At 34.3% G+C, this 24149-nt stretch overlaps 1 protein-coding gene across 1 annotated transcript in view; it reads right to left on the bottom strand.

The window, feature by feature from the left end:
- Window positions 1-23893, bottom strand: part of LOC145261062 (histone chaperone asf1b-B-like) — a 35504-nt gene extending 11611 nt beyond the window's left edge. The window contains exons 1-3 of the mRNA XM_080119224.1: window positions 23607-23893; window positions 13798-13913; window positions 2900-3076 (exon numbers count right to left, since the gene is read on the bottom strand). Coding sequence (XP_079975350.1) covers window positions 2900-3076; window positions 13798-13913; window positions 23607-23715 — 402 coding nt within the window. The 5' untranslated portion in view covers window positions 23716-23893. The remainder of the gene's footprint in view (window positions 1-2899; window positions 3077-13797; window positions 13914-23606) is intronic.
- Between the last annotated feature and the right edge of the window lie 256 nt (window positions 23894-24149).

Raw genomic sequence — 24149 nt, 5'->3', positions numbered from 1 at the left:
ACCCTAACAGGTACTACCACTCCGGGTCAGAGTGGACCTGGGAGCAATGGTAATTAAAGGGTGGCTCCACACTCCCCAAAGCCCGCAAGCTGGAGCTTCACCACTGGATATAGTTTAAGGTCATATCCAGAACCCTTGATAGAAGGGAGACAAAAACTTGCTATGATTTCAAATGATCTAAAATAAAAGGAAAGACTTGATTCCAAATATTTCTCATGTTATATATTTACCCTTTTGGAAATAGGGTACGATTATTAGTATCTCTAGTAATAGCTTTTTTGTACAACGTATAGACGAAGAAAGAAAAAAAAAAAAAGGTATTACTAAACTTGTAATTATATATATATATATATATATATATATATATATATTATATAAAAAAGACATTGTTAATTACAAGAGTTTTGCAATAAATTTTTATTTTTTTTGTACATATGAAGGTATGGATGCATGTACAAAATACTAAAATTGAAAAAATAAAAAAATACTACAAAACGGCTTTATGTTGTATTTAAGATTGTTTAAATAATAGTCAAATTATATACTTTTTGCTTGGTATTTTCTGTTTTTTTAACTTATACAGAAAACGAAATAAATTTTAGGTGAAAGTAATAAAAGTCTGGCTTTTTTCAATAAAAAGAGTTTCTCTTGATTTGATTTTCCAATGATGAGGTAAAAAAAACAAAAAAAAAAAACAAATGTTCCACAATATAGAGTGTCTGGGTGTGACTAAACAAAAAAAAAAAAAAAAAAAAGTTGCTAAGTACAATATTTTTCAATAATGCAAACACGTTTTTCGTTCTATCGAATCGTGTTATTCGTTACTGTTCTCAATCTCTTCATTTTTTGCAGGCTTTTCGACAGCATGGACAAAATTCAAATCCGTACAATTTTCTTGTTCCAGTTCAAACTAGGCCGAAAAGCTGCAGAGACAGCTTGTGATATCAATGATGCGTTAGGCCTAGGAACCACTAATGAACATTTGGCACAATGGTGGTTCAAGAAATTTCGCAATGGTGACTAGAGCCTCGAAGAACATTTGAAAGCCTTAATTGAAGCCAATCCTTGCAAAACCACACAAGAAATTGCAGTTGAACTCGAGGTCGACTGCTCAACAGTCATTTGCCATTTAACGCAAATAGGGAAGTCACAAGTTGGATCTCGAAGTGTAAGCCATTTTGAGTTTCAGATGATTCGCTGTTACACACAAGTCCTGGGAGGTGACTTGTTTGTAGTAGACAGTTCCACAGAACAAAATATTCTTACCGTGTCGAAACCGAGAAAAGAACATGTGAAATTGCTCTAGACAAGGTTTAATATTTATGAAGCAATCCTGGTTTCTGATTGGTTGGTAGCAGACCGTGAATTTATTTGATTCGTCAGTTCTTAGCAGCATCATTTATAAATAGAATCGTCCGACTGTGTGGGATCATACCCCATTATCACTCCAAAATATTGCAACATTGGATAAATGGGTGCGCAATAAAATCGACCCATTTTTCAAGTGGATTGTGACGTGTGACAACCGGCGACATTTGGTACAGTTCCTGAAGCCGAAATTGCACAAAAAAAAAAAAAAAAAAAAAAAAAAAAGTTATGGCGACTGTTTGGTGCAACAAAAACCATCTCTGCTGGCGAAATGTCGCTAATCAATTAACCAACTAAAAGTGTCCAAGAGAGACTAGTTTTCAATAAACAAAACTCCTCCACCTAACGTTCAGAGAATGTGGAGTTAGAATAGATACATAGAGAGCATTGCCAAGGCTGCTGTAAAGAAGGTGGGCTCTCTCTACCGTGCTAGAAAGCTGCTTACGCCTGAAAGTATCCTGTACCTTTATAAGGCCACCATTCGTCCATGTATGAAGTATTGTCCCATTTGGGCTGGCGCATCTGCTACTAGTCTCACTCCTGAACAGGGTTCAAAAGAGAGTCGCCAACCTGATAGGTCCTGCACTGTCATCTAGGCTTCAACCTCTGTCCCATCAATGAAATGTTGCATCCCTCTGACTGTTCTACAAACACTTTAATGGTGAATGCACTGACGAACTACAAGCACTTGAACTCCCCTCGATGTAAATACCGACAAACCCGACAAGCAGCTAAATCCCACCTCTTCACAGTAGAGATCCCTAAGTGTAAGAAAGCCTTCTACTCCAGACTTTGGAACTCCCTTCCGGGATTCTGCTTTCCCAACTGTACAGACATGCAGAAGTTCAAGTGTAATATGTGGATAGACATCTTGCTACTCATCTCCCTCCACTGTGCCTTGTTTGGGGTAAAAAAAAAAAAAAAAAAAAAAAAAAAAAAAAAATTTGGTAAAGATAAAGAACTCTGCACCTTACGTTAGAATTAGTGTTGGGATGATCGGAATTGGGGGGGGGGGGGGGAAACATTTTGTGGGTAATGGAAATTTTCTTAGCCTAATTTCCAACAATCTTTTTGTAGTTTAAGACTTAATTTTCCATCACTGGTACTAAAATAAATATTTATTGATTTTACACTAAAATCCAAAATTATAGACCATATATGATTTTAGGTACAAAATAGCACAAACAAATGACAATTAAAAAAAAAAAATTTTTTTAAAATTGCACAAGTAAAAATAAAGATGAAAAGCTCACAATACATAAGAAGAACATTAAGATCAAATTTAAAAGATAATCTACATCTAAAAGCAGATGTAGACTCATCACTAAATAACCCACCCCTGAAAAATTTTTTTTTTTTAAATTTAAAAAACATTTTTTATTAAGTACAAAAAATTTTAAACTAAAAAAAAATGTAATTAAAAATTTAAAAAATAAAAGCTTAAATTTTTAATTGAAGTTTTTATTTTTTAAAGATAAAATTTTTTTAAAATTTCAAATAAAAAGTTTTTAAATCGTTTTTAAATGCTTACTTTATCATAGGCTGGCATCTCTGGTGGGGTTTCCTTCAATTCTGGGTCACTATATTCATTGTTGACATAATAACCAACACGAATGAACTCTTTGCTTTTGTAAGAACAAGTCAGTAATACGACCGTCACACCCACGGCATCTGCAATTGGGATTTTGCTTGTATCCGGAGGACCAGCCTGGAAAAGGAATAAAAAGCTTTTATGTAGACCTAATGAATTAAATTTTTTTTCATTAAACAGTATAGATTTGTTTTCATTGAGGTGTATATAAAAAAATAGAAAATTTATTTCTAATGTAGAGTGAAAAGTTGAACTTTTAAGTTTAGATTAAGTCACGTGCTCAGCAAGAATGCGAAAGATGGAACAGGGTTATTTATGCAGTTTTTTTTTTTGCTTTTTTCTTCTCCATTTTTTTTTCTTTTTTTTCTCCATTTTTTTTTTTCGCTTTTTTTTTTCTCCATTTTTTTTCTCCATTTTTTTTTTCGCTTTTTTTTTCTCCATTTTTTTTTTCGGTTTTTTTTTCGTTTTTTTTTTTTGTTTTTTTCGAATTTTTAAAGTTTTACATTCACCGTTTTTTGTTTTGGTTTTCTGATTTTTTTAAAAGTTTAAACAGGGTTATTACTTCGCTTATTCTTTAACCCCCCCCCCTTACACACACACATCCAAACACCGCTAGTCTATAAATATAAAAACGAAAATGTTGTGCATGTGTGCACTTTTTCTGTATATTCGCAAAAGGCTTTTTTCAGGGGAGCGCTCGTCAGCTCACTCGTTCTTAAAACTTTATATGCTGTCTAGATGATAATATGTACGACTTAACAGGGGTCGCACGTGTATTTAATTTGCCTGGCTTTTAAATGCCATTTCTTTTTTCAGATTTTTAAATCACCGCGGTTTCTTTCGCTATAACGCGAAACTGGATTCAAATTAGCCGGGTGGTCTCCAAAAAGTGATGCAAACGTTTGGTCAATGTCCATTTAATTTACCCGACTTTGAAAAGAAAACCATTTTTTGTATAAAAAAAAAAGCGAATAGACTCGCTGTAAATAAAAACACTGTTCCGCATTCAAAGTTTGACGTCATTAACTCATCAAAAACGGGCACCTGCCGTTAAACGTCACACGTTTTATTCACACTTTATTATTTTCCAACTGCATATCAAGGCTCCGTTTTTGGCCAACGATACCCAAAAACACGCACACCTCCAAACACCCGGGCAACGCCGGATACCTCCCGCTAGTCTATATATATATATATATATATATATATATATATATATATAAAAGGCAAAATGTGTGATCATTTTATGTATGTCTCACAAAGGCTTTTTTCGCCGGGGTAACTATGTCTTAGAACTTATATACCGCCTGGATAATAATATCAAAGATTTGCGAACACTTATAAGATTCGCGCTATTTTGCTGCGTCACCTGTTTGTTTGGCTTTTTAGTATAAATACAGTGAAACTAAATTCAAACGGTTCATGTTCTCGGCTTTTGCACAGAAACGTCCAGAAAGCAATCAGCTTTTGATCAATGTGGAGTTTCTCCTTATATCAGACAATTGCTGTTCGATTTGGACAATCCCCTTTAAATGGGAAGCTGCCCCCCCCCTCCTTGGGGGAAGCGAAAACTAAAAATACTGCTACGTCATCGTAACGCTCCCGCGATGACCTCATTTAGCGGCTACCTGTCAATCAAACCTCTTTCACTTGCTTTATAAGCCTTAACTTAACACACTAATCAATTTCTCTCACTCGTGGCTGAGACAATTAAGTGGTTGGCTTTTGTTTCCACCTCCGTGTCAAGGCTTCCGGGTTCAATCCCGCCTCCCGATCAAAACTTTTTTTTTTTTTTTTTTTTTTAACACTTTTAAACACCCGGGCAACGTTTTTTTTTTAACAGGGTTATTACTTAGCTTATTCTTTAGTTTACCCCCCCCCCCATACCATACACACAGCGTTGTTATCTTAAGATTCCAAGTTCGATCCGACAGTTATTTATGCCATTTTTTTTCGCCGTTTCTTTTCTCCCCCCCCCCCCACGATTTTTTTAACATCGTTTTCTTTTTTATCATATTTAAACAGGGTTATTACTTACCCCCTCCCCCATACACACACCTACAAAACACCCAGGCAATGCAGGGTATCCCCCACCCGCTAGACTATATATATATATATATATATATATAAAAGGCAAATGCGTGCGCGCAATTTCTGTATGTCAGGAAAATGCATATTTCGCCGGCTCTCCGGGGAAGGGGGGGGATGGGCGCGTTACTATCGCTTAGAACTGTTTATATACCCCCTAGATAATATCTAGGATTTGGGAACGTGGGTCGCCTCTAGATTTATTTACGTCGACTTTTATGAGATTCACGCTATTTCGCTCTGTCCCCCATTTTGTCCTGCTTTTTAGTATAAATAGAGTGAAACTAAATTCAAACATGTCATGTTCTCAGCTTTTGCCGAAACATCCAGAAACCAGCCAAAGATGGGTAAACAAACCCAAAAGCTCACTAATGAGGTCAAATAGAAGCAGCAGAGTTCACTTTTATTGCGGCCACGTGTCAATTCTGTTTTTAATACTTAAATAAATTCAAACGTGTTTCCGTTAGTATTTTGCGGTGGCCCAATGGTTAACGTCGTACATTTTTTTTCACACTTTAATTTCCAACTTTGCCTCAAGAGTTGGAGTTCGATCCTCATACTTACCTACCAAAACTTTTTTTTATTTAAGCCCCCCCCCCACCCCAGTTTTGATTTATCCCAAACTACAAACACCCGGGCAATGCCGGGTACCCCCCGCTAGTTTGTCTATATATAAGTGAAAATGTGTGTGTGTGTGTGTGTGTGTTTGTATGCCTCGCAAAAACTTTCGACACGGGTCACGGATTTTCATGAGATTGGTATCATTTTAAAGGCCGATCCTTCGGCAGACAAATTGGCCAAAAACATTAATTCCTTCACCCTAAAATCATCAATTTTCTACAGGGAGGGTCAGCAAAAACCATCCTCTCATGACAAGTTCACTTCTACGCATGCGCTAAAGACGTCGGAACATGATTTAGTTTAAATATTAAAAAAAAACAAAAAAAAAAACGATCCAATTTCGTCGATGTCGTCTTAGCTTAGTTGCTTAGAGGGTGGCCTCATTATTTAAAGGTTTTGGGCTCAAATTGTAGTGCGAGATGTCTTTTTCGATTTTTAAAATTCTAATATTGAAACGGTTATTTAAGCGATTTTTCACGGTTTTTTCTTGTTTTTATTTTTCAGATTTTTTAAGGAAGTTTCAATGTCCGTTTTTCTGTTTTCTTTTTCCATCACATTAGCGTTTTCTTTTTGTTTTTTCGATTTTTACATTTAACATCGTTCGTTTGCCTTACATTAGTTTTTTTTTGGTGTTTTTTTTCCCATTAAGTTTTAACATTTTTAATATTTAAAAATATTTACTTCGCTTATTCTTATGTTTTGATTAACACCCCCCCCCTACCCGAGCACACACACACACACACACACCTCTAAACACCTGGGCAAAAAACTTTCGACACGGGTCGCAGATTTTCGCCAGATAGGTATCATTTTAAAGCTCCAACCTTCGCCCTACAAATATCAAAAAATTGGCCAAAAACATTAATTCCTTCACTCTAAAATCAGTTTTCTACAGGGAGGGGTGACGAAAAAATCGTTCATTCATTTTTCTCTGCTCCTGCTACTACGACAATGACGTCATGTTCGACCTAGAAAACGTTGATGTAAGTTTAAAACCACCTGCAAGTGTTTTTAGAGCTTTAATTTTATCCGTTCTCAGTTATGTCTCTTTGACGTAGGGGTAACGTGTCGGGCATTTTTTTTTTTCCGCCTTAGCCTCAATGTTTTGATTTTGAGCCTGTCTTTCTACCAAGGCCTTTTCAAAAAATTTAAGACATTTTCCATATTTTCAAGGATTTTTCAAGGAATAATAGAAATAAAGCCTTTTCAAGACAAAAGTCCAAATTTAAGGACTTTTAAAGTCTGTATTAACCCTGCTTTGCAGTATCTACATATTCGTTACAATTCATGATTCTGGGAATGTTAAGTCGAAAAAAGTTACCATGACAACTACTACATTACGAAGAAAAATTGAAGAAACTTAAAACAATTACTAGTCGCCATGCAGAGATCACACAAGAGTACAAAGTGGATATTGGGTTCAATTTTGGCTTCCATTATTTTATTCTTTAGTCCTCCCATTCCATGAATGTTTCTGAATGTATGAAGCAGCAGCATTCACCCTAGGCAGACGTAACCGGCTTCCCTCGAAGGAGGAAGTTTCATGGGAATATCAACTTCGCAAGCAGTTCCCAGTCACATGCATATTCCAGTCAGAGGAGATAATGTTAGTTTTTTTGGCAATTATTGCAGGTTGGTGTTGATATCCTCTTACATACAGCACCTGGTATTCTTAAATAGTCACCCATCTGCTACTGACCAAGCTCAGCATTGCTTAACTTGAGTAGTCTAATGAGAACCAGTGTGTTACCATGATTATGCCGCATACAATATTCCCGGGGGTTATGTTCTTTGCGCCATCCCCCTGCGAAATAGAGAAAAAACGTGGATATTGTGTGCAATTTTAAAACATCTATGTTTGATATTATATACAGCACTAAATGCTTCCTGAATATTTTCTAAAGAAACTCTTACTCATTAATAACAGCAAAAATGTAGTAATCTATACTTCTGGGAATTTGAGGGTTTTTTTTTTTTTTTTTTTTTTATTGATATTCATATTAAAAACCTTTTTTTCTATTTGAAAAGAAAATACTTTATCTATGGGTCATAAAATTGTATTTATTTATTTTTTTTTTTTACAGTGATCACCACTTATCAAGGCCCGGAAGCCACTCGGGGATAAGGGTTATTGCAAGTACATTACGTTAGTGAGGAGATTTGCTGAAGTGTTTACTTAAGGGGGCGGTTCATTAGGAATTTGTTAACATTGGACTTGAAGACATCCAAGTTGTAGTCCAGAGGGAAGCAGGCAGACGGAACAGAGTTCCACAGGCGTGCAGTTCTAAGAAAGAAGCTTTGTTCATGGAATCCACGCTTTGATTTAGGCACAGATATAAAGTGGGGGAAATTTTTCACAGTGGATTCAGCTAGACGGGTGTTTTACGTGAAAGATTGGTGAGGGGGGACCAGAGATTGGAGTTCAGATGAGCATCTGCCATGGAAATAACGATAAAACAAGGACAGGCTTGCAACGTCTCTTCTGTGGGAGAGAGGTTGCAGGGTAGAGAAAAGGGCATCCCCCACTAAGCCACGAAGTCTATTTTGTACTCTGTCAAGGCAGGATAGGCTGTTTTTAGCAGCTCCTGCCCAGATATGGCAACAGTATTCCATCCTTGGACGTACTTGGCTTTTTTTTATATAGATAGAGAATTGCATCAGTAGTGAGATATCTTCTGGAGCGGTAGAAGGATCCCACCATCTTTCCAGCGACCTTGGCAACAGACTTGATGTACGTGTTCCATTTCAGATCAGGAGTAAAGGTCAAACCCAGAAGCTTGTCAAAATACGGGGCCTCACCCAGACGAGAGCCTAAAGATCTAGCTAATTTGCATATTTTTTTAAACATTCATTTTAATTAATTCCCTATTAGTTTTTTCGATTTTCTCATGGAATGATCATCTTTATTATGTGTAATAATATTCATGCAGATATTCTACATGATTTATACTTGCGTAATATTTGCTTAAAAAGCTTATAGTAAACAAATCTTTCTAAATATATTTATGCATGCGTGTATATATCTATAAAAGTGAAATTGTCTGTGTGTCTGCACATTTCCCTACTAAACTACTGTCAATTTTCAGTCTACAGATTTGACACAAGTGGTATTGAGATTTAGGAAAATCTTTAATTGGTTTTCGGACAGAAATTTGGCTGTCAAGGGGTAAAAGATCAACGAACTGACCTTTGAAAACTACCAAACTCGTCCGCCAATTTTGGGTCTAAACACTTGAAATTTTAGATGTAGGTTACTTGGACATGGATCAAACTTTTTAATTTGATTTGAGCCCAAAACAAATGTTATGGGATCAAAGTTTAAAAAATTTGACTTTTGCAATCTCTACCAAACTATTAAGCCAAATTTGGGTCTAAATATTTGAAATTTTACATAAAGGGTATTCAGACATGCAGCAAACTTTTAATCAGTTTTTGGGCGAAAATTTTGCTGCCAAAAGGTCAAAGTTGAAAGAGTTGACCTTTGCAGACTCTACCAAACTCCTCCACCAATTTTGGGTCTAAACAATTGAAATTTTAGATGTAGGTTACCTGACACGAATCAAACTTTTTACACACAAAGTTATGAACAATACATAGGGCCCAAGCAAACCCAGGCTGAACTGCTAGTGTGTGTGTGTGTGTGTGTGTACATACACGAGCAAAAAAAAATCATGGGCCAAAAATAAGAAATCGATTTTTCAATATTTTTGTTAATTTTAACTGAAAATTTCTATTTTGCAGTATAGCATATAATAATGAGTGGAAAAATTAATCCTAAAAATTGTAAGACTCCATCTTGGCGAAGATATAAAAAACCGAATTGCAGAATTAAGGAAGTCCAAAATGGCTAACAAGCAGATTTTTGATATTTTAAAAAGAATGTGAAAACATCTTTTTGCAGTGAAGCAAATTGGTAAAAAGGTAAAAAGAAAATCTGGATCTGGTCGCTCTAGAGCATTCACTTTGAAGTACGACCCCAAGTTTAAATTAACTGTTTTGAAGGATTGAAAGAAAACTTAAGCTGACCATAGCAAAGACTTCAAAATAGAGGTTGAAAATTCTATTTCTAGCGATACAATATCTAGACGAATGAAAGAAATGTGATTTTCTTCTAAAAGGTGTGCAAAGAAGCCATTTTTATTTAAGAAGAACATCAATGATAGAAAGATTTTTCTTGTGTTATGGCAAGAAAGATACAGACTGGTTCAGGAATGTTTTCTGGTCAGATGAATCAAGATTTTGTGTTAGTGATGCTCCCGAATGGTGCATTCGAAGATCTGGATAAAGATTTTCGCCAAGTTGCATAAAAACGACAGTTAAACACGGGAATGGAGGGATAATGGTATGGGGAACTTTTACTGCAGCGGGAGTTGGGGAACTTATTAGACGCGAGAAGTCAATCAATGCAAAGGAATACATTAAAATATTAGAAACGGGACTGTTACCAAGTATCCGGATGCTGGGAATATCCCAGAACATTTTTCAACTTGATAATACCCCTGCGCAGACTGCTAAAGTCACAAAAATGGTTTTCTGATAAAATTGAATTCAATTGATTTGATGTTTTGGCCAGGTCAAAGATCTGATTTAAACCCAATTGCCAATATTTGGTCCATAATATCTCGTGCATTAGCAGGAAGAACTTTTTCTAACAATGACAAACTGAGAAGCTGTGCAAAGCGAATGGAATAGCATCTCTTTAGTGTTCCACTTTGGTTGAGAGCATGTCTAAAAGGATTGATCTTTTAAAGGAATCAAAAGGGAATGCGATTCCATACTAAGCATTTATTAAAGTAAATATCTTGTTCTGTGTTATTAGCTTCATTTAAGTTTCCTTGTTCAATTGTTCTTTGTTCAATATAGCTTTTAGTGCAATAAAATTTATAAAATTGTTCGGCCCATGTTTTTTGCTCACGAGTGTATATATAAATACTTGTTTAAAAATTTTGGCCTACCAAACTGCCAGTTTTTGGTCTACAGACATGAAACTTAATATATAGGGTATTCAAACCCATGCGAAACTATATTTGGGTTTTAGCCTGGGAAAATTTAAAAAAAAAAAGAAAAAAAAAAGGAATTTGCCAGGTGAAGGTCGAACAACAGCATTACGAATATGCATACGTGACAATAACCATTGGTTGAGGTTTTAATTTTTAGCCTTGCAAACATGTCTTCATAGTGCAGTTATTAACGTCAAAGGAAAAAATAAATCAAAGCTAAACATTTTAGTTCTTGGTAGTAGCGCACAAGTCTTTTTTTAATTTCAAATCATTACTATATTGAGTCCAATAGAACAGAGAATCTGTATTAAACAATATCATATTTAGGCATATTTTCTGATCAGGCAATGCCGGGCAGCCTGCTAGTGATAATAAACATCTTAATTTTGTACTGTAACAATATTTTAATCAAAAACAAAACCTCCAGATTTTAGAAATAAAATTGCTAGCTACTAAATCCAAAATTTACCCGCTATATTCCAAATGAAATTTCCAGCTATAGCAGAAAAAACATTTAAGTGGTAACACTATTTACCAAGCATTCGTTTTCATCATGTTATAACACTAGCTTGGTATACTGGCATATGATGCGACAGGGTTAAGAACTTCACCAGCAAATATGGGGAACCGCCAATAAGTGAGAGTTTTGGTATGTAGAGATTTCCAATTCAGAATTCTATATTGACCCCTACATTTTTCATTTACGTCTCCAAGTCCTATACAGGTTGTCCAGATGCTAGATGCGGATGACTAGTCTTCACTCCTAATTTAAAATGCAACACGTACATGCAATCCTTTCTGTATGAGAGCCATGTATGCCCCAAAATGGAGTACTGTTGCCATATACAAGCAGGAGCTGCTCGGTGTGCCCTGTCCAGCTTTGATAGAGTTCAAAATCGGCTTTGAAACCTAGTAGGTGAGAGAAAGCACCTTTTCTCTTCCCTGCAACCCCTTTCTCACAGAAGAGATGCAGTAAGCCATCTATCGTTATTTTCATGACAAGTGCTCAACTGAACTCCAATCTATTGTGCCTCATGGCCAAACTTACACTCAATTAGCTACAACCTCTATATACCAGTTCTCCCACTATCTGTGCCTGAATCTATAAGCTTCTTTTCCAGAACTGCCCACCTGTAGAACACTGTTCCGCTGTCCAGCTTCTCAGTTGAATACAACAGGGTAGCCTTCAAATCCAATTTAAACAAATTCTTGTTGAGCCGTCCCCATAAAAAAATCCAAATTTTACCCAATCTACACCATTAACAATTACTACACTACCACCTTACATTCATCAACTGTAAACCATAGACGACTTATTTTGTTAAAAGGATAGAGTCCTACCCTTACACAATCTTTCACGAAAAACACCCGTCTAGCTGAAACCACTATCAGTAACTTTCTCCACTCTTTATCTGTGCCTAAATCAAAACGTAGATTCTATGAACAAAGCTTTCTTAGAAGCGCATGCATGTGGAACTCTTCCGTTTTCCCTCCTGACTACAACTTGGATATCTTCAAGTCCAACATAAACAAATTCCTGATAAACCGCCCCCTTAAGAAACTTTATCAAATCTCCATTACTGATGATTACTACGATATTGTTCCATTTACTACTGTACACGCAATAACCCTTATCCCCGAGTGGCTTCCGGGCCTTGATAAGTGCGGACCTCCATGTAAAAAAAAAAAAAAAAAAAAAAAAAAAAAAAAAAAACCTGCAGTTATCCGTCAGCATTATCAGGCCCAGATATGTTATTGGTCTTCAACTACGGAGTCAGAGTTGGCGAGCTATATATATATATGTATATATAGTGTCCTGATTCAAGAGCAGATTATACTTCATTTTTCAATCCAATTAAAAAAAAAAAAAAAAAAAGGCATACATCAATTGCCAGCCATGTAGAGAAAGGATGGTAGAAATTTACACAGAAGAGAATATAATAGTCTAGCACCTGTGCAATTTCACTTTGAATTATTGCGTTAGAATATTTATTACCTCCCTTGGAAGTCTATTCCAAGGTTCGAAGATCCCAACTGAGAAAAATGGCAGTTCGAAAGACCTAGGAAGTAATAAAGATGACCTAACAGCACTATTAGACTTACAAGCATTAAGACTGGCATCGGAATTGGTTAGCCATATCGTGTTATTTAGTTCAAAATCAACAGAAGTGGATCGTGACGGTCAGATGCTGTACTTGCATACGACAAAGTCACCTAACCTGACCAAGATGCACGTACGGCAGCTATATGCAAATTCTGAGACATGTGCAAAACACGGTAAGGGAAAAAAGGAAAAAAAGGGAAAAAAAAAAAGGAAAAAAAGGGAAAAAAAAGGAAAAAAAGGGAAAAAAAAGGAAAAAAAGGGAAAAAAAAGGAAAAGGGAAAAAAAAGGAAAAAAAGGGAAAAAAAAGGAAAAAAAAGGGGAAAAAAAAAAGGAAAAAAAAGGGGGAAAAAAAAAGGAAAAAAAAGGGGAAAAAAAAAAGGAAAAAAAAGGGGAAAAAAAAAAGGAAAAAAAGGGGAAAAAAAAAAGGAAAAAAAAGGAAAAAAAAAAGGAAAAACAAAAGGAAAAACAAAAGGAAAAACAAAAGGAAAAAAAAGGAAAAACAAAAGGAAAAAAAAGGAAAAAAAAAAGGAAAAAAAAAGGAAAAAAAAAGGAAAAAAAAAGGAAAAAAAAAGGAAAAAAAAAGAAAAAAAAAGGAAAAAAAAAGGAAAAAAAAAGGAAAAAAAAAGGAAAAAAAAAGGAAAAAAAAAGGAAAAAAAAAGGAAAAAAAAAGGAAAAAAAAAGGAAAAAAAAGGAAAAAAAAGGAAAAAAAAGAAAAAAAAGGAAAAAAAAGGAAAAAAAGGAAAAAAAGGAAAAAAAGGAAAAAAAAAGGAAAAAAGACTATAAAAAGGAGAGAGAGAACGAGAACACTTTAGAGTGGACAAGCACAGGAGACGTGGATGATGTTAAAGCCGTAACACGTCACACGTGGAAGAAGAATGAGGAAATAAATGTCGAAAAAGAAAAAGTGGAATTATTACTTGTCCTATGTTTCTTGCGATAGTCTGCTCCATGTTGGATCTACGTGTATAAACGCGTATACTATGTTACAATGAAAGCCGATACAATCGCAAATGTAAAAATCTTACCTGAAATACAAACATGTGTCGGCCCCCAGGTACAGGTCCAACAAGAACGGAATCGAGGACTTGATCATAATCCATACTTTCAGCAGAGCCAACGTAGATGATCTTCCATTCCAAATCTGAAAGAAATAAAAACTATTAAATAAAACTTGAATCTATGACGTGTCTTACACAAGTTTCCAGACTTTTTTTCAACAGGCATTTAAAATTGTCATACTCTTGAAGCAGGAATTGGAATACCCTCTACTAAAGCCTGATTGTCATAGCTGGTTAATTTCAAAAAATGCAATCTGGACATGAGGACAATTTAGAACAATATGTAATAAAATTTTGTTTTAAACTTGGGAAAAATGTCACCAACGTATGGAATGCTTCAGACTGCTTTTGGACCATCTTGCATGAATCGAGTATCAGTTTTTGAGTGGCATAAGAGATTCAAGGAAGACAAAGTCTGAGGGATGAGAAGTGTGGGAGAAGGAAGTCAAAACAGAGTTGATTGGCCAAATAAAGAATTTCATGGATAAGGACTGTTGTGTGTCTATAGAGACAATAATTGCACAGTTTGATGTCAGAGTGGGAACTTTACACACAATTATTTGCAAAGAACTGAAGATGAGATTTGCACAAAGTTTTTCCCCAAGGATGCTCAGAAAAAAAAAAAAAATCAGACTATTTGACCAAGATGGGCATCATCAATGAGGCCTTCCAAAAGTTGTTGGAATGGCACAATAAGTGCATTGCAGCCGGAGGAGATTACTTCAAAGGGGACTAGAGTTTCATGTGTGTACCTATATGAAAAATCTGGAAACTTATTTAAGACGCTTCGTAGATAGGACGACAGACTTTTACAAAAGTTAATTTTAATACAAATTAAAATAATTGGGATTGAGCATTTAAAAGGATTCCTGTTTAAATGGAAAGATTTTTGAAAATCTATATATATAAAAGCGAAAATGTATGTGTGTTCGCTTTTTCTGTGTGTCTACAAAAGGCTTTTTTCAGAGAAGCAGTCGGTCGGTTCATAACTTTTTAAAACTTTATATCACATATAAATCGTAATATCTCAGTTAACAACGAAGCTTGCTTGTCTATTTAATTTGCCCGATTTCGGGAAGATAAATATTCAACATTTGTCGCTCGCCGCATGTGGGTTAGTTTTTCCTATAACATCTTGGGGAAAATAAAAATCCCAGTCAAAATTGACCTCATTAACTCATTAAAACGGGCACCTGCAAAATCCAAGTAATTAAATAAATTCAAACGTGTTTAACCCCCCCTCCCTCGGAGTTTCCACAAACACCTCCAAACACCCGGGCAACGCCGGGTACCCTTTGCTAGTCTTATAAAATTTAATATTTTTTTAAATTTAAAACTAAACTGGACACTCTTCGAAATCTTACAAAATCTTGATATGATAAAAATGAACACCAGTTTGTACAACATATTTAGATACTGGTGTAGTAAAGACAAACGCGAAGAGAGGGAGGAAGGGAGGGAGAGACGCGCAAAGAGGGGGAGGGAGAGACGCGCAAAGAGGGGGAGGGAGAGACGCGCAAAGAGGGGGAGGGAGAGACGCGCAAAGAGAGGGAGGGAGAGACGCGCAAAGAGAGGGAGGGAGAGACGCGCAAAGAGAGGGAGGGAGAGACGCGCAAAGAGAGGGAGGGAGAGACGCGCAAAGAGAGGGAGGGAGAGACGCGCAAAGAGAGGGAGGGAGAGACGCGCAAAGAGAGGGAGGGAGAGACGCGCAAAGAGAGGGAGGGAGAGACGCGCAAAGAGAGGGAGGGAGAGACGCGCAAAGAGAGGGAGGGAGAGACGCGCAAAGAGAGGGAGGGAGAGACGCGCAAAGAGAGGGAGGGAGAGACGCGCAAAGAGAGGGAGGGAGAGACGCGCAAAGAGAGGGAGGGAGAGACGCGCAAAGAGAGGGAGGGAGAGACGCGCAAAGAGAGGGAGGGAGAGACGCGCAAAGAGAGGGAGGGAGAGACGCGCAAAGAGAGGGAGGGAGAGACGCGCAAAGAGAGGGAGGAAGGGAGGGAGAGACGTTGCCTAAAAACAAACAAATGTTAAAGGCAAGATAAGTTACTTTCCTAGGCAAGACTGGGGTTTAGGTGGAAACAATCTCGAACCCTTTATTACATAAAAGGAACAAAACTCCCGATTCACCGTCACGTTACTTTGCCAACAATATAAAAGCAATGATATCGGTATTTCACAAGTGATCAGGTTTTTAAATAAGCAGAACTTCAGGTGCAAGTATATAAATGGTCCACATGTAATCTTTTTGACTATAAAAATCTGAAAAAAATCTTTATAATGTACGTACTTGTCACTGCATGAAGAGGTCATATTCCAAAAATTACAGTATTTTTTTTTATTGAAGAAAATCAACTATGAGACATTTTATCGAAGAAAAACCTCACGCCATCTTTTTTTTGATGGATTTACACTGCTAGCGACACCTATTGGGAATGTTTGGAATATAAGATTAGCAAGGGGCAAACAATCGACTTTCTACGCTATAGAAAAAAACTTGGAAAATTAAGACATTTATCAATTTTTGAGGATGTTGAAAACGAAAATAACGTTTAAAATTACAGCAAACGAGTAGTTTCCAAGCTATGAAAAAAGGTTAGTTCTAAAAAAAAAAAAAAAAAAAAAAAAAAAAAAAAAAGTGGGCGATCACTTTTTAATAATAGAACTTAAAATGATTTTTTTAGAGAGGGGGGGGGACTTTCTTTCCACCCTCGGAAAATCCTTTGAAATTACCCGTTTACATTTGGTTAATATTAAAACAGTTCTGCTTGGTTAATATGGGCACGTTACTTACGCTAAAATGGTTAATTAAACTGCATAAGCACCTATAAAAAAAATCTATACAAGTTCTATAATTGAATATCCACAAAAAAAAAAAAAAAACGATAAACAAACCGGCAGCCGTGACAATAAAGTGAGTGCATTTCTTTATATCTTGGAAACTTGTTTCTTGGAATTTTAAAGGATTTTCCGAGGGTGGAAAGAAAGCCCCCCCCCCTCCTAAAAAAATCGTGGCCACAAATTGGGTGATCATTTTAAGCTATATTATTATAGAAAAGTCATACCCCATATTTTTACAACTAACATTTCTTCATATCTGGGAAACTACTCGTTATTTTCGTTTTCAGCGACCCCGAAAACCTATAAGAGTGGTAATTTTAAAGGAATTTTCGAGGGTGGAGTAATTCTTCATATTTACTTTTTTTTAAAAAGATTTTGAAAGAAATGTTCACGAACGTTTTGCAATTTTAATTTTTAACAAACAATATAAACCTTTTTACATTTTAATTTTTAAAGGAAAAAGTAATAAATTTAAATTTTTCCAAAAAATTGAAATTAAAAGACAATACACGTGAAAAATAAATTGCAATAGAATACGCGCGTTTAAACTAATCACGTGATTATTCAATTTTGAATAAACAATTTTTCACATTGCTTAAAATTCTAAAACGTTCTATTTATATTGTTTAAACTTAAAGATCTTCATAGTTTAAAATTAAAAAGGTTTGGGTTTGTTTTACTGTACACAGATTCGAAAAAGTTGTCAAAAAACAAATAAATGTTATCAAAGGCAAGATAAGTTACTTTTCTACACAACTGGATATGTTTTTAGTGTTTTTATTCAATGTAACATGTTTATTCAACCCGAAAAACATGCAGTGTTTACCGATGTATTGGAAAATTTAAAATGGCAGCCGACTCTATTTAAGGCGGTAAGTTTGGGGAAATGAGTTATAAATGAATAAGACAGACAAAATACTGTTAGAAACTCGCTCAATATATGTTACCGTGACATAGGTTGACATATAATCGGCGGGTTTTTAACAATAGTTTAACTTTTTTTATTTATAATTCATTTTCCCAAATTTACCATCTCCCGGAGAGAGTCAGCCGCCATTTTTAATTATCCAATACATCGGTAAACACTGCATGTTTTTCGAGCTGAATAAACATGTTACATTGAATAAAAACACGAAAAATATATCCAGTTTGGTAGAAAAGTAACTTATCTTGCCTTTGATAACATTTATTTTTTATATATTTGTTTTTTGACAACTTTTTCGAATCTATGTGTACAGTAATACAAACCCAAAGGTTTTCGGTAATCTCCAAAAATACCGTTAGGGCTTACAACATGGCCGCCAGAAGAGTCAACAAAAAACTGCGAATAAAATATATAAAACTCGTAATTTCTGTTTTTAAAGTGGGTTGTCAATTTTCTTTATGAAATATACTTCCAAAATAAACTATTAGTCGTTTAAAACATAATAGAAGTATTATTTTTTATTTTTTAAAAACAATGTTTACAAAATGTCTACGCACGTTCGTGATGAATTTTGGCAGTCCCTAATAAACATGTTACATTAAAAACACTAGAAAAATTCCAGTTAGGTAGAAGAGCAACTCATCTTGCCTTTGATAACATTTATTTGTTATATATTTGTTTTTTTTGTCAACTTTTTCGAATAGTAATACAAACGGCTTTCGGAATAGACAATTGTCAGCATACTCGAAACCCTATAAAAGTTGACATGTTGAATGTGAACGAGGAGTTGGACGTAATGTAAAAATGTACCGAATTTAAAACGGAACGAAATTTAAATTTCCGTTCCATTTTTACAACAACCGTAAAAACAGCATTTTCTGCAAGTTTTACCGGTATTTTTATGAGGAGAAAGGTACCGTGCTTTCATTTGGGGGAGGGGGGGGTCGCCCCCATCGATTTTTATTTCTTTTTAAAATTTTTTTCATCGGATTATTATCGAATGGACGCAAGGTTATCAGATAATATAAAATGAAAAAAGTCATTGGTCAAGAAATTAGGTATTCTTGCATAATTTGACTCGAATTCTCGTGAATTCCCGTCAAGCATGGATCGGGCGAGATCGGCAATCATCGGTGTCAGCCGAGCGACAGCATTGTTCAAATGTTGAAACGCTTACTCGACTTATTAATTTTTGTTTTTAGTAATTTTTAAGGTTTTTTAGTAATTTTTAAGGTGATATTAAGGGGGACGGGTGATTTTATTTTCTGATTAGTTTTTTTTTTATTGAATTTTTGGGAGTTTGATTTAGCCAATGAAAAAGCACTAAAATTGAAGCAGACGACATTCGAATTGGAAGGAAGCGACAAAAAGCTTGACAAATACTCGCCAAACAGAAAAATGATAGGCAAGAAAAATCGGGTTTGTATTACTGTACACACAGATTCGAAAAAGTTGTCAAAAAACAAATATATAACAAATAAATGTTATCAAAGGCAAGATAAGTTACTTTTCTGCCAAACTGGATATATTTTTCGTGTTTTTATTCAATGTAACATGTTTATTCAGCTCGAAAAACAGTGTTTACCGATGTATTGGAAAATTCAAGATGGCGTCTGACTCCCTCTTTAACACGGTAAGTTTGGGAAAAGGTGTTATAAATAAAAAAAACTGTATAAAATACTGTTAAAAACTCGCTCAATATATGTTACCGTGACATAGGTTGACATATTCGGCGGGTTTTTAATAGTATTTTCTCTAGTTTTTTATTTATAACACCTTTTCCCAAACTTACCGTGTTAAAGAGGGAGTGCGGCTGCGGCGCCATCTTGAATTTTCCAATACATCGGTAAAAAAAACTATGTTTTTCGAGCTGAATAAACATGTTACATTGAATAAAAAACACAAAAAATATATCCAGTTTGGTAGAAAAGTAACTTATCTTGCCTTTGATAACATTTGTTATATATTTGTTTTTTTGACAACTTTTTCGAATCTATGTGTACAGTAATACAAACCCGAAAAATCTATGTTAGAAAAGGAAATGAAAACGATCGATGCAGACAATAATCTCATAAGAAATTGCTGTCTCTCAAAATGAGATGCAATAATTGTAAACACAAATGTTTACTTAAAAAGATCGTGTGTAAAGGAATAAAGGATGACTTCTGGAAACTTGACAACTTAAAAATAAGTTTTAAAAATACGGTATAAAAAAAAAAAAAAAAAATTGTACTTAACCTAACAATTATACGGTTAAAGTACCAAAATCTTTTGGCGAAAGAAAAAATTAAATACTAAAATGAAATAAACACTCCTTGGGCGTTGAGTTCCATCGCGACCAGCATAAACATGCGTCGCTCCCTTCCTGACGCATGCGCACGTAACATTTTATTTACTGACGTTGTAGTAACTAAACGATTGTCACAAATTTTACTCTATGAATATTAAAAAAAATTAAACATTTAATAATGTCTCACTTTTACAGACATTTGTTTTTAAATTTTTTTTAAAATAGCATTTGCGGATGGGTAAAAAAAAAAAAAAAAAAAAAAAAAAAAAAAAAAAAAAAAAAAAAAAAAAAAACTAAACCATTTACTGACAATTTCTCACTTTTACAAATATTTAACAACGTTATCAAAGTCAAGATACTGAGAAATTGTCAGTAAATTGTTTGGTTATTTTTTTCGTTTTTTACCCATCCGCAAATGCAATTAAAAAAAAAAAAAAAAAAAAAAAAGTCGATAAAAATCATTTAAAAAGAAAATTAAAAACAAATGTCTGTAAAAGTGAGACATTAATAAATGTTTAGTAACTTTTTTAATATTCATAAAGAGTAAAACTTTTCAACAATCGTTTAGTTACTTACAACGTCAGTAAATAAAATGTTACGTGCGCTTGCGTCAGGAAGGGAGCGACGCGTGTTTTTTTGTGTTTTGCTGGTCGCCATGGAACTCAACGCCCAAGGAGTACCAAACATTTTCATTTTTCAAGATTTTTTTTTATTATTATTTGCATTTTGGGTTTGTATTACTGTACACAGATTCGAAAAAGTTCAAAAAACAAATATATAACAAATAAATGTTATCAAAGGCAAGATAAGTTACTTTTCTACCTAACTGGATATATTTTTTGTATTTTTATTCAATGTAACATGTTTATTCAGCTCGAAAAACAGTGTTTACCGATGTATTGGAACATTCAAGATGGCGTCTTATTCTCTCTTTAACACGGTAAGTTTGGGAAACGGTGTTATAAATAAAATAAACTAGAAAAAATACTGTTAAAAATCCACCGAATATGTCAAGCTATGTCACGGTAACATATATTGAGCGAGTTTTTAACAGTATTTTGTCTAGTTTTTTTTATTTATAACACTTTTCCAAACTTAACCGTGTTAAAGAGAGAGTCCGGCGCCATCTTGAATTTTCCAATACATCGGTAAACACTATGTTTTTCGAGCTGAATAAACATGTTATATTGAATAAAAACACGAAAAATATATCCAGTTGTGTAGAAAAGTAACTTATCTTGCCGTTGCTAACATTTATTTGTTATATATTTGCTTTTTGACAACTTTTTCGAATCTATGTGTACAGTAATACAAACCCTGCATTTTTTCCGGTTTGTTATTTTTGTTTTGCTTTCATTAGTCTGCGCCCGTTACGACGCTCGGCTTACACCGATCTCCACCGATCCATACTTGACGGGAATCGGGTCATATTATGCAAGAGTACCAGAAATTAAAATTGCCTCAATCTAAAAAGATTCCGTCCACGGATCAAGACCAGAAAAAACTCGTTAAGATAGAGTCGACATATCGATTTTTAAATATGCGGTTTTAAACAAAAAACAATATTACTTGTCATGTCGAAAATAGTAATATATCGAAAAATTACGAAAATTCAAATTATAGTTAAAATTCATTTTTACGGAAAATTGAGTAAAATTGCATTTCTCTTAGAATTTATGGTAAATTTTTACGACGTGCCACAGACAGCGTATTATAAACAGCTCAAGCTCTCCAGTTTAAGAACGGCTTTCGGAATAAACACCCCCTAACCTCGACAGCCGTTCTTAACATGGAGTGGTTGGTGTTTATACTACGCTGGGGCAGGTCGTAAAAAAAAAAAAAAAAAAAAAAAAAAAATTTACAAAGTAGACTGAAGAGTTCACACACAGGGGAATTAACTCAGAATATTTTAGATTACTTGTTCATGGCGTGCAATATGTTTTGTTTAGCTATAGACTTTACTGAACAATAGCAATCGCTCTGACGCTCTACTCGAATTTTCGTAACTTTGATATATTACTATTTTCGACACTACTGTACACAGATTCGAAAAAGTTTTCAAACAAATATATAACAAATAAATGTTATCAAAGGCAAGATAAGTTACTTTTCTGCCAAACTGGGTATATTTTGTGTTTTTATTCAATGTAACATGTTTATTCAGCTCGAAAAACAGTGTTTACCGATGTATTCGAAAATTCAAGATGGCGTCTCACACCCTCTTTAATACCGTAAGTTTGGAAAAAGGTGTTATAAATAAAAAAAAAAAAAACTATACAAATACTATTAAAAACCCGCCGAATATGTCAACCTATGTCACGGTAACATTGAGCGAGTTTTTAACAGTATTTTATCCGGTTTTTTATTTATAACATCTTTTCCCAAACTTACCGTGTTAAAGAGAATCAGACGCCATCTTGAATGTTCCAATACATCGGTAAACACTGCATGTTTTTCGAGCTGAATAAACATGTTACATTGAATAAATACACGAAAATTATATTCAGTTTGGTAGAAAAGTAACTTGCCTTTGATAACATTTATTTCTAATATATTTGTTTTTTGACAACTTTTTCGAATCTATGTGTACAATAATACAAACCGTGCAATATGTTTTGTTTGGCTATAGACTTTAAACAATAGCAATTGTTCTACTCGAATTTTCGTAACTTTTTGATAAAGTACTATTTTCGACACGACAGTTAAATACGTACATTTAAAGAAATCGATTTGTCGACTATCTAAAGCACCGGGGAAAAAAATTAAATAAGCGTATCAGAATTAACTGTCAGGATGTAAAGTCCGATCAGAATTAAAGAAAATGGTTTTAGTGCTTCAACAGAATTCGAACCACGAACCACACCGACTTCTCCAACAGTTTGGGTTACTTTAGGGTTAGGTATGATTTGAAAAAAAATGTTAAGGTCACATTCTGAAGTACCGATTTTTTTTTTTTTTTATATTTTATTTAAAACAAACCCGTTCTTTTATACGAGATAGACGCGTTTGAAAATGGTTTTCCTTTTGAGTTTAGCACAAGCGAACAATACTTGAAGCTTGAACTTTAGCCAAATGTTACGTAGTTTTAAGAGTTTCAAAATTAATTTTATAAGTCATCGTGATGTTTTAAAGCCTTCAAAATGTCGAATAGAAACAGGATTTTTGGATTGAATCGGAGTTCATAGGTTTTTGGTGCTTGTGCACTTATCGAACCGCGCTAAAAAAATTTTTAAATAGTATTTAAGTTAAATTTCAGTTTCACTATATCTTATTAAATTGTAAGGTGGGTACTAGTGCACTTATTGATCCGTGCTGAAATAAGGTTATTTAAAAAACCATTCTTAACATGGGAGGGTGTTTTGTAACTTTTCTATACTTTAACCTAATAATTGAATAAAAAAAAATAAAAAAAAAAAAATAAAAAAAACTTTAAACTTGGAAATACGATTTAAAAAATAGCGCGGATCAGTAAGTGCACTTGCATCGTAAGGGTAAAAGTACGGATTAGTTACAAAACACCCTCTTCTCCCCATGTTAAGAATGGCTTTCTACATGTTATTTCAACACGGTATAATAAGTGCGTAAGTACCTAATTTTTAAGTCAAGTATTAGGGTTAATTTACGCTCCAGAACAAACAAACAAAAGAAAATGGGAACCATAGATTTCTTGAAATAGGTCTGTCGTATGAAATGACTAAAATAAAATGAAATAAAAATTGAAAATACCTTCAGGTAAATCCTCCAAACATTCAAACGTAATTTCAAATTGAAAAGGGTTTAAGAACGGCGATGGGTTATCTAAGACGACCACGTTACTTATATTAACTTTAGCCATTATTATTTGACGTAATTAGTTTATGGTTTTAGTGATAAATATAAATATTAATATAATAAATATTAGTCAAAAAAAAAAGAAAAGAAAAAGTCTGCTGTTGTTTTTGTTCTTTGAGTGGAGCCAGAATATTAGGGAAATTCGGTCGACTTCATTCAAATGGCGCCAAAAACGTGTTTTTAGCTTTTTAATAGAAAAAGGAAATGGATTTCCCGCAATAATTTTACAAAAATCATTTTCATTGGTTAATACAACGATATAATAAAGTTAAACATTTTCTTATTGGTCATTCCAATAAATACAGAAACTATCTCTCTCTCTCTCTTATATATATATATATATATATATATATATATATATATATATATATATATATATATATATATATATATATATATATATATATATATATATATATATAATATGAATCGAAAACA

The sequence above is a fragment of the Euprymna scolopes genome, chromosome 37 (assembly GCF_053919585.1).
Source record: "Euprymna scolopes isolate OS-2025 chromosome 37, ASM5391958v1, whole genome shotgun sequence".
NCBI classification, from domain to species: Eukaryota; Metazoa; Mollusca; class Cephalopoda; order Sepiida; family Sepiolidae; genus Euprymna; species Euprymna scolopes.
This window is presented reverse-complemented; position numbering and strand designations above follow the sequence as displayed.